The sequence below is a fragment of the Trachurus japonicus genome, chromosome 19, assembly GCF_045865225.1.
Source record: "Trachurus japonicus isolate A0001 chromosome 19, Traja_1.0".
NCBI lineage: Eukaryota > Metazoa > Chordata > Actinopteri > Carangiformes > Carangidae > Trachurus > Trachurus japonicus.
Genome location: NC_140925.1, coordinates 20,500,539 through 20,511,861, shown reverse-complemented (window position 1 = coordinate 20,511,861; position 11,323 = coordinate 20,500,539). Strand labels below are relative to the sequence as shown.

General features: G+C 41.5%; 1 protein-coding gene across 1 annotated transcript; it reads left to right on the top strand.

Annotated features, from left to right (window-relative positions):
- The first annotated feature begins 5,140 nt into the window (after positions 1 to 5,140).
- On the top strand, positions 5,141 to 9,833 carry LOC146967908 (uncharacterized). Its single transcript, XM_085762287.1, has 8 exons — positions 5,141 to 5,269; positions 6,276 to 6,402; positions 6,801 to 7,059; positions 7,409 to 7,698; positions 7,831 to 8,069; positions 8,247 to 8,433; positions 8,539 to 8,787; positions 9,664 to 9,833. The coding sequence occupies exons 1-8, from the start codon at positions 5,141 to 5,143 to the stop codon at positions 9,831 to 9,833; spliced, it is 1,650 nt and encodes a 549-aa protein (XP_085618413.1).
- The last annotated feature ends 1,490 nt before the right edge of the window (positions 9,834 to 11,323 follow it).

Below are 11,323 nucleotides of genomic sequence, written 5' to 3'. Positions count from 1 at the left end.
TCGCGAAAAATTCGTACACTGTTGAGAAAAGTAATAGCACACCGATCCCGATCAAGACGCACGTTTTGATCAGTGGCGTCATTTGGGTATGGCGGTGTATGGCACTCGCCATACCTTGACTTTGGCAGAAAATGTTCGGAGCACTGGCACTTATAGATTTTAACCTCTGGCGTACCGGGACTTTATACGCGGCGTACCGGGACGGCGTACTGTGTCCTGTTGTATCTCTCTGACCGATTCGCGATAGTGTTGCCTCTTTCTCACTGAACACCGCGCTGTCGCTCCTGCTCCTCTCTCCTCCTCTCTCTCTGTCTCTCACTGAGGGCGGGGCTGCCTCGCGCCGTGCGCTGTGTCTGTGAGAGCGCGTGTACGAGTGCACGCCGCTGCATCATAGATGTAACTCTGACTGTATAACTCCATGTGCTGCAGACGTGAATGTGGAGCGACTAAAACCTTCGTGAGTTATAAAACCATCAACATGACTTCCCAGTGGTGCCTGCTAACAACTTAGCCTACCACTTATTCTACATGCTTAAATATGAGTCATATTTCAGTGCTTGTTTGGCTAACACTAGCTACTTAGAGCACAGTAAAATGAAAGCTCTTATTTGAGAAACACTGTGAAGCTGCTGCAGTCATCTTGTTAAGAACAGGCTAATGACACCTGTCTGTGGAGTGTGGAGGCTGTTTATCTTGTCACAAATAACAAAAACTTCTAAACAAGTCCCAAGCAAGCCCATCTCTAACATTAGGCTACCTGAATGTAGTGAATCACAGCAGCAACAGGAGGAATCACTCATTCAATTTAGTTGTGAAAATTTTAATTTGTTTCCAGATTAAATTTATTCTGATTTTGCTGTTAAACTTTGCTGTTCTTACTGTAGAAAGATGTGGCCTACTGTAGATTAGCAGTGAATAAACTCATGTTGGCAATAATTTGTTGACACAAAAGAAATGGCAATTTACAAATGGATTTTAACAAGAAAATACTTGTCAGTCAGGGTTCCCACGCGTCCTGGAAAAACCTGGAAAATGGTTATCCAGTCATGGAAAACACATGGAAATTGAGAAAAAGTGTCAAAGGTCCTGGAAAAGCTTGAGTTGTCCTGGGAAATTATTTATCACACTGTTACATCAGCTACCAGAGCTCTGTTTGACTTTTTCAGACCCACTAATGATTTATTTTCCAAAGATAAATAAGTTATATGAACCCTTGTGTGGGGTATTGTGAGTATCATCCAATCCATAGCATTGATAGTGATAATTGAGAAAGCTTCGTGATTTTGCTCTCAAATCACACCAGATTGCTGCATTTCAATTTACAATGCGCACAAATTTTCCGCCGGGGGGCTCTACCCCCCGGACCCCCCGGGGAGGGGTTGGTCCTTGCCATACCTTGTCTAAAACTGAAATGACGCCACTGGTTTTGATATATAATTTGCGGACCGAAGTCTGGCCGGAAGATGAAGGAGAAAATAGAACTAGATAAAGTAGCATTTCCTGATGGAAATGCGTGTGAATGCTGAAAGCAGCTGAACGCTGTTGCAGAATTAGCAAATGGTCAGAAGACTTTGACTTTGCCTCTAGGCCACAGTGTACACACTGTTGCAAAGACTGTTGTCTGTTGATGAGTTGCACTCTGTCTCACTCTGAAGTTAACGAGCCCAAAGCTGCACCTGTTGGAAACACACTGTGTCAACACCAAGAAAGCTTGAGAGTCAAGCTTGAATGACTTAGAATGAAAATTTCTGTGAATTTCAGGCTGAGAGCAGCAGTTTCAACATGAAGCAAGTTATCAGAAGTCAACAGAGGACGACTGGGAAAATAATTCACTATAATTGTTATTGAGGCAAGATTTGAACCAGTAACCTTCAGGTCTCCAGCTCAGCAAGCTAACCACTAGGCTACAGGCAGACAGTATGTGAGGGGCAAAGAAAACCTTTAATAAGAGGATCACTGGCTCCTGCTTAAAAAAAAAGGTAAGGAAAGCGCAGAAATTAGCCACACCAAGTAAGACTTACAATGAAAATTTCTGTGAATTTCAGGCTGAGAGCAGCAGTTTCAACATGAAGCAAGTTATCAGAAGTCAACAGAGGACGACTGGGAAAATAATTCACTATAATTGTTGTTGAGGCAAGATTTGGACCAGTAATCGAACCCACAACCTCATGATCACTAAACCTTTACTCTGCCGCTTCGCCACAGAGATCACAGACATAACCATGTTGCCATTGTAATGTGATGATGTGCTGCAAACGGTGGCAGTAGCAATTAATGCGTCTCTTAACGAACACCTGTAACCAATTGAGGGTGGGGGAGGGGAGCAGAATTCAACATCACATAACAAGATTGCTCAGCCTGGATTCGAGCAAGTGACCTTGGGGTTGGCAAGCGGCCACCTTACCAACTGGACTACAGACTGAGTTGTGGAGAAGAGAGGTTGAGACTTTGATGAATGTGAGATTTTTCAATGATGCTTAAAATAAAGAGAAATGAGTATAAATTAGCCACACCAAGTAAGAAGAGGACTTTTTTGTGACCTGTGACTATTTTTTGGTGAATTAAAATGAATTAAAAAGCACTTAACAGCAAGTTACAAAGTTGAGCTCCTTCTCTTGCTGCTGTGAAAAAAATGCACTGGGCTGAATGAGAGCAGAGAGCTCCCTGGCTGCATTTAAAAAATATTTTAAATTATTATCTAAGTCTCTTTGCATTTTTGACCAGAATTTTAGCCAGAAGACAAGTGTGGCTACAAAACTGGAGAAAATAATTTGTCTAGAGTTTAATTTGTGGCCGTGCTGACAGTTTAGCCAGAAAAACTCTAGAATATTTTTTTGCCTCTCTCCACTCTAGCACCACTCTAGCTCTGCTCGTTAGACGCAATACACACACATTATAAAGCTGAAAAAAATCAGAAAAAGTTAAATATTTTAAAAAGTATAAATAGTTAAAAAGAGAAAAGTAATGCCGATAAAGTTCAAAAAAAGCTGCACGTTTTGATATATGAATTGTTGAAATAGCACAAAGTATGAAGGACTAGAAGAAGACCGTAAAAAGGCGGAAGAAAATGGCCGAACAGAAGAACAATAGTTACAAAGTTGAGCTCCTTCTCCTGCTGCTGTGAAAAAAATGCATTGGGCTGAATGAGAGCAGAGAGCTCCCTGGCTGCATTTAAAAAATATTTTAAATTCTTATCTAAGTCTCTTTGCATTTTTGACCAGAATTTTAGCCAGAAGACAAGTGTGGCTACAAAACTGGAGAAAACTAGAAAAAGCATTTCCAAGAATGGAAATGGTGTGACTGCTGACAGCAACTGAACGCTGTTGCAGAATTAGCAAATAGTGCAAGCTGTGATCACCATACAAATGTTTGACCAAGGTCAGAATCGAACCCACATCCTCATGGTTATTAGACTTCCACTCTGCCTCTAGGCCACGGTGCACACACAGTTGCAGAGACTGTTGTCTGTTAATGATCTGCACACTGTCAACATCAAGAAAGCTTGAGAGTCAAGCTTGAATGACTTAGAATGAAAATGTCTGTGAATTTCAGGCTGAGCACTAACCATATGGCCACAGAGAACCTGAGTTACAATGAGCTTTATACTATGAGGAATCAAAGACTGTCCAATGACAGCTGAATAATTGGAATCAAAAGTCAAGCAATGAAGTGAAAAGACTGAGGCAGGAATCGAACCCATGACCATATGATCACTAAACCTTTACTCTGCCACTCGGCTACAGAGAGCACACTGCTTTCAAAACTGTTGTCATTCATTGTAATGTGATGATGTGCTGCAAACTGGTACGAGTAATCAAGGAGATAACAAACACCTGTAACCAATTGAAGGCGGGGGAGGAGAGCAGAATTCAACATAACATAACAAGAGTTCTTCCCTTGGATTCGAACCAGTGACCTTAGGGTTGGCAAACATCCACCCTAACCCCTACACTACAGTGGAGTTGTGAAGAAGAGAGGTTGAGACTTTGATGAATGTGAGATTTTTTGTGAAAAAGTTAAATATTTTAAAAAGTATAAATAGTTAAAAAGAGAAAAGTAATGCCGATAAAGTTCAAAAAAAGCTGCACGTTTTGATATATGAATTGTTGAAATAGCACAAAGTATGAAGGACTAGAAGAAGACCGTAAAAAGGCGGAAGAAAATGGCCAAACAGAAGAACAATAGTGTGACTGCTTCAGCAGTCACACTAATTATTTGTCTAGAGTTTAATTTGCAGAAGAAGTTAAATATTTTAAAAAGTATAAATAGTTAAAAAGAGAAAAGTAATGCCGATAAAGTTAAAAAAAAGCTGCACGTTTTGATATATGAATTGTTAAAATAGCACAAAGTATGAAGGACTAGAAGAAGACCGTAAAAAGGCGGAAGAAAATGGCCGAACAGAAGAACAATAGTGTGACTAGATAAAGTAGCATTTCCTGATGGAAATGCGTGTGAATGCTGAAAGCAGCTGAACGCTGTTGCAGAATTAGCAAATAGTGCAAGCAGTGATCACCATTCAAATGGTTGACCAAGGTAGGTATCGAACCCACAACCTCATGGTCAGCAGACTTTCACTCTGCCTCTCGGCCACAGTGTACACACAGTTGCAGAGACTGTTGTCTGTTGATGAACTGCACTCTGTCTCACTCTGAAGTTAACGAGCCCAAAGCTGTAGTTCCAGTGCAAATCAATCTTAGTGCAGTGGTATAAACAAGAAACATGTTAACACAAACCAAGATTGAAAGAGGTAAAGAGAATAGGTGGGGGCGCATATGCATTATCAAGTTTGATCATGTGACCAGACCAAGTGGTATTGGTTAAAGTTCAAAGTGGCTGACACACTAACAAGACTGCTCAGGTGGGATTTGAACCTGTGACCTTGTGGTTGGATGGCAGGAACCTTATCTACTAGGCCATTCCAACACTTCCGATGAAGTAGAGGTTGAGACTTTGATGAATGTGAGATTTTTCAATGATGCTTAAAGACCCACTCCCGTGAAAATCGTGTTTTTTGAGCTTTTCACATGTTCCTGTGGCATTTTTCTGATGTTAGAGGACCTAGTAGCAGAGAAAGAAGTGCAAAATTGCATTTCTGCGTTTTTCTGCCTTAAAATTGCCGTGAACCAATGAGAGACGCAAAATGGCAGTCTCAGGGAGACTGGAGTTGACGCGTCATAGCTCCAGGGGAGAGCACCAGTGCTTACAAGGCCCCACCCAGCGCCGCCCAGCTGAGGAGTATCTAGGAAGTAGGAAGATGGCAGACGAACACGTATGTGTGGTAGCAGGCTGCAAAGCAAAGAGAAATGAGGACATTAGCCTTCATTACATGCCGAAAAACGCTGCTGTGAGAGAGCAGTGGATCGGTTTTCTGGGTCCCACCAAGATCCGAAACAAAAGTGTGGTGTGCAGTCAACACCCCCACCAACTGGCATAAAAAACAAATGGGCTTTGCCAGCAAACTCATTCTGAAGCCGGACGCCGTGCCTTCAATTAAGACACCTTTGCCTGTAACTTCACCGGTAAGTGTAGTTGTTTGTTTGTTTGTTTTCTGCAGCATGTTAATAATTCAATCGAGTCTGCCTCGCAGCCTTTGCAAACATTCCGGTTGCGTGCGCCAGTGCCATGGCAATTATCTCGCCAATCTAACTTTGGCTGTGTTTTAAACTGCTACAGCGATGTACATTTGCGGTTTACACTTCTTCTCAGTGATACAATACATTGACATTTTATTTCTCCGCTTAATTTCACGCAGCAGCAGAGCCACTGGCACATGGACATACACACACAAGCCGTCGCATATCATTACGCACAGTGCGCTGGCCGTGACGCTCAAATGGGAACACAGACTGAATTAGTCACGTTCCACGATTGTTTCACTTAAAAAAAAACTAAAGTTTGGAGAAATAGACTGTTAGATTTCCCCCTGGAGACAGATCTGTAATCTGATCCTTTGAGTGGTCACCGCTGCGTTTCGTCTCTCCGCGTGGCTAATTTGCATAATGACACAGCACACAGTCCCTCACTCTGTTTCTCATGAAAAAGACACAGCTTCGGTTGCGTTGTCATCATTCGGTGATCCAAAATCCAAACCAGGTGAGAGTATAGGTGTCAAGGCAGCTTTTGACCGCGTCACTATGCATTTGCATTTACATTGCGCATTGGGCCAGTGCGCGATATATTGTATAATGTATTGATATTGACTTAGAGCTGACGGAGAGAAATGATAGATTACTGGATAATTCATTTATTGTGTTCTGTTCTGTCTGTTTCTCAAGAGTAATGTTACTTATGCCATTGTCAAACCACAAACCCGAGATGTAGCCTGTCAGTGGGAGCCACAGAAGAGGGGAAGGGCAACGGTGGCCACCCAGCTGTCACAGCACACTCTCAAAACAGTCCGAAGTAAAGGTTGGTGTTGATTGATCTAATGACAGGATCTAATATTTGCCATTGTCCTGAATATTTCTTAGAATGAAATATCAGTGCTCATGTTCAATATACATATACAAATTAACAAAATACAATCTTGGTGTAATGCCCTGGTCAAATTCCAATATTTGTGTCTGTGTGCAGGCTCTTGTGTGTTAGGGACTAGATGAATGTATATGCACAACTATATTACTACGAGAGGGCAATTCTGTATTGTATTCCACATAGGAGGCCTGATGGTCCAGCTAGGGGCCAAGACACATATCATGACAAAATGGTACCACGGGGGGTGAACCAATATTGGGCCCTGAATTATGAGATGTAGTCATGGTAATACAATTGTGTTCATTTCAATCACTGTCATGTTACAGCTACCCAAGTCAGTCCATCCAAGAAGTCCGTGGGAATCAACACTGTCAGTCCATCCAAGACTTCCGTGGGAATCGGCACTGAGATGGCAGCAGAGTTGAGCTATACTTCAACACCCAATAAAGCAAGGCCCCCGCCCTTGAAAAACAGATGCCTGGAGACGTTGCTTGACACAGATGAGTCTCAGGAAGTAACAATCCAGAGTTCTCACTCCACATACCACCCCAGCAGGTCTCCTTTGAGTGACTCGGCCATTGTCAGGTGATCACTCACTGCCAATTAGATATATATTTGCATCTTTTACATATACTGTATTTCTTGTGCTCTTTACAGATTTACAGTAACAAAATAATCTGCTGAAAACATCCCAGTTTGCACAAACTAATCATATTGTGACCTAAATAGTGTTACCATAAACATGCAGTAATTAATCTTGGTGTTGACTAAGAATATAATGGAAAGCTAATATTGATTGATATTGCTCAGGTGATTTATTTCATGCAACAATTTCTCAAATAATCTGTTTGAAATGTCTTTGCAGTTACTTGTATTCTGTTCTATGAAAAGACAGAAGAAGTAATGTACTATACCCCCCCCCCCCCCCCCACAGCCCTTCTACACCAATACAGGACATCACAAAATATATTGTGTTTGAAGACTGCCTACTCCGGCTGTTCAATGAATGTCCCATCTGTCGGCAGAGCTGTGACCTGCGAAAGTTTGTTCGGGGGACATTTCTGTCGATAAAACAGAAATGTCCTTTCTGTAACTACTACAGACAGTGGGACAGTCAGCCGATCATTGGCAGCACTCCGGCAGGCAACCTGCATCTATCGGCTGCAGTGAACTTCACTGGAACATCATTCAGACAGATCAGCAAGGTAAGTAACAGTACTTACAGTAAATATAAATGATGCAATACATAGATAAAACGATATATGTAATTATGTGTGTAATGTCTAATGTGTCAGTTCAAAATAAAATCAATTTATTAGGGTTCTGTTGTGTTACAGGTTCTGTCTGCGCTGAAAGTACGCAGCATAGCGGACACTACCTACTTTCGCCACGTGTCATCATATATGGATCCATGTGTTTTCTGTGTCTGGAAGAGGAACCAAGCAGTTCTGATCCATGAAACAAGAAGCAGGACTGGGGGAGCTGAACTTGGGGGAGACATGAGAGCTGACAGCCCAGGCCACTGTGCTAAATATGGATCTTATTCTTTACTGGATCTCAATACAGGGAAAGTTATTGATGTCCAGTTGGTGCAGGTGAGATCACAGCACATGCCTACATAGTCCAAAAAGTCACAGGATATTATGCTGATCCTGACCTGCAAGACAGTCTATTGCATGAATCATTTCTTATACTGACTCACCTATGACAGAATATTTATTTGAGAAACACACATTATTTGCGTGTGTGCAACATGTTTTTCACCCCCATAGAGTAACGAATGTGGCGGCAGTGCCAGAATGGAGAAAGAGGGCCTGACTAGGAGTCTCTCTTTTCTTGAGAAATCGGGTGTGAAGATCGCATCAATTGTCACCGACAGACACTCTCAAATCCAGAAGTACTTGAGAGAGGAGAAGAAAGACATCAAGCACTTTTATGATGTTTGGCATGTTGCCAAAGGTAAAGTAAATCTCAAAAATAATTATTGTTATTCATATCGTTCTTGAACTCTGAAATAGACTGTCCCATGTGACTCACTTCCATTTGGTCATTCTCGCTACTCAGGTGTTTCGAAGAAGATAGAGGCTCTGGCAAAGACCAAGGACTGCACTGAGTTGAAGAGATGGCAGCAGAGTTTGGTCAACCATCTTTACTGGTGTGCCATCTCATCCTCATCAGGTGAAGAAGCTGTTGCGAAATGGACATCGATTTGTAATCATGTCCAGAACATCCACAGCCACAAAAACCCCCTCTTCAGAGAATGCCTGCACCCTGCCCTACATGCAAACCGCTCCAAAAAGTGGTTGAAATCAGGCATGTATTAATGTTTACATGTACTGTATCTATCAACTGAAGATGCCCTGTGCACAGAATTACTTCTGTCGGCAGGCTTGGTTCAGGGTTGACAACGTAGCAACCAAGACAACAGATGCCAGGGCACACCACGATTTTGAGATTACAACTCTAATCTCAATATCATAGTACTGACATCCACTGTGTTGTTGGCTATAAATAATACATATCTATATTAATTTGCCATCCTGTTTGTAATGCACAACTGTCCTAACAGTAATATTGCATATGTGCATTGAAAATAATATCGAGTATTGACGCTATCAATGTTCTATTTGCAGCATCAACTGCTTTGTTCAAACTGCAGATGATTGTGGAAAACAAATACCTTTTAAAAGGTGTGGCAAAACTCAGCCCAACACATCAGACATCAGCCATTGAGGGATTCCACAGCGTCATTTTGCGGTTTGCCCCTAAAAATGTTGTGTTTTCATACAGAGGAATGCTATGAAGGTAAACACAGTTGTCGATTATTTGTTCTTTTGAAAGGCATACCCCTGTCTGTCAACTATATTCTTAGTTTAATCCAGGTGGTGATTTATTTATTTCTGCTTTGGATGGGCATTTTATGTATTAGTGATTAGTGTGAATATAATGTCATTTCAGGTTGTATCTTGCTTCAATGCATTTCAATGAAAATGCAAACAGGGAACAGCTGATGACCAGAGAGGGAAGACCTGCATACAAGATAAGATACCCTAAGTACAAAAAGGGAAAACACTCAATCCAGCCCTTGAAGAAGAAACCAACATATGGTAGATTTTAAGACAGTTATCTATATATATATATATCTACAGTATATATCTGTCTTATTAAATTAATATCTTTTCTTCCGAGGCTATGTGGACAATCTGATCTCTACCCTCTTTGATGAGATCCTGCTGGACCCAGCGAAATTCACAGCTGAGATGCAAGAGCTGAAAGTCCCAGACACCCTGTGCTCTCAGTTCCATAGGCCAGTCAAGGAAGAGGCGGTTGATGCCTACGTGTCTCGCTACAGCCATTGATGCGTATGTTGTATAGTATGTTATTATTGCCAGCACACAGTCTTTTTCCTACCAAACAATAATCAAATACAGTTGTGAGTCTTCAAAGATGTATTTATTTTCTTGTGACATGCAAAAGGCAATGTATCCTCTATGCAGGTAGGAAGCCAACATAATGTCCCTGAGAGTCTGGATACTGCTGGCGTATTCTGACCACTACACAGGACGGGATCACTCTCCTGTTGGCACGGCCCAAATACCCCCACACCCAGCTGACAAACTGGCGGTAGGCCAGATGCCTCCTCTGCCTGGAAAAAATTGAAGATTGTACATTATATTTAGTTGTGTTAGTGTTTACCTAAGTCAATGTTCCTAGACTGTGGGACATTGTGTAAGATTTTGTCCTGTGATCATCCATCTGATATAGGCAAGGCAAGGCAAGGCAAGGCAAGGCAAGGCAATTTTATTTGTATAGCCCGTTTTTACAAACAGTTTGTCTCAAAGGGCTTTACATGGCATCGTAACAACATCCTCTGTCCTTAGACCCTCACATCGACTGAGGAAAAACTCCATGGAAACCCTTTTAACAGGGAAAAATCAGAGAAACCTCAGGGTGAGCAACAGAGGAGGGATCCCTCACCCAGGACGGACAGACGTGCAATAGATGTTGATATGATCTAAACTTTTTGATGTACATAACAGACTGAATGTGGCTGAGTGAATATGTCATATCTTTTGTTGGTGACCTGAAGTTGCCCTACCCTTCACCACCCGAACTCCCCTTGGGTCTGAGTGGACCACATTTGGAGACTAAGAATAATTTTGTATAGCATGGAGAATAAATGTATACACCCACTACCCCACACAATTGATCATGTTTGTGTGATTTATTTTCTTACTGTTTTCCTAAGTACTGTAAATACTTTCATTTACATTGTGTAAACATGTTGAGATGTGTAAAATTTGTTTGAATCAATCATTATTAGTACTATGGAACATATGAAATACAGATATTTTTGGAACTACACAGTGTACAATTATTATTTACCATTATTATCTTTTGATGTATTTACAGTTTAGTGTTATTTTGCAGTAACCTACTTACGCATTATGTTCATTAATTTGTAGGGCACCATGGAGGGCCCTGTAGATATTGTGAGCATTTTCAAGGGCATATTGGTCTAAGCACACTGGCTCGAATCCTGGGTGCAGGCTCATACAGGGAGGTTGAGGCTGTGGTAGATCCCGTAGTTTGACAACAACCTACAGGGAAGAATACTGACAGCATCAATTATGTTATCTCATAATTGTCAATAAGTAACATAGTATTATGTGACCTACCTCTGGTATTTCCCAACAGCAAATATTCTCAATCAAAGTGGGCATAGTGATGCATTTGCCACAAGAACACCTGATATAAGGGGCGCAGGGTGTGTGTGTGAGAACCATCAACACCGCATAATAGGATATCAAATAAGTCAAAACATTACAAAAATAACATTGCCATTCTG

Bases quoted from the DNA above. Each gene is read 5' to 3' on its own strand.
- LOC146967908 (XM_085762287.1), top strand. From the start codon at position 5,141: ATGGCAGTCTCAGGGAGACTGGAGTTGACGCGTCATAGCTCCAGGGGA. The intron at 7,060-7,408 runs GTGATCACTCAC...CCCCCCCCACAG, and splicing joins AGTGACTCGGCCATTGTCAG to CCCTTCTACACCAATACAGG. The intron at 7,699-7,830 runs GTAAATATAAAT...CTGCGCTGAAAG, and splicing joins GGTAAGTAACAGTACTTACA to TACGCAGCATAGCGGACACT.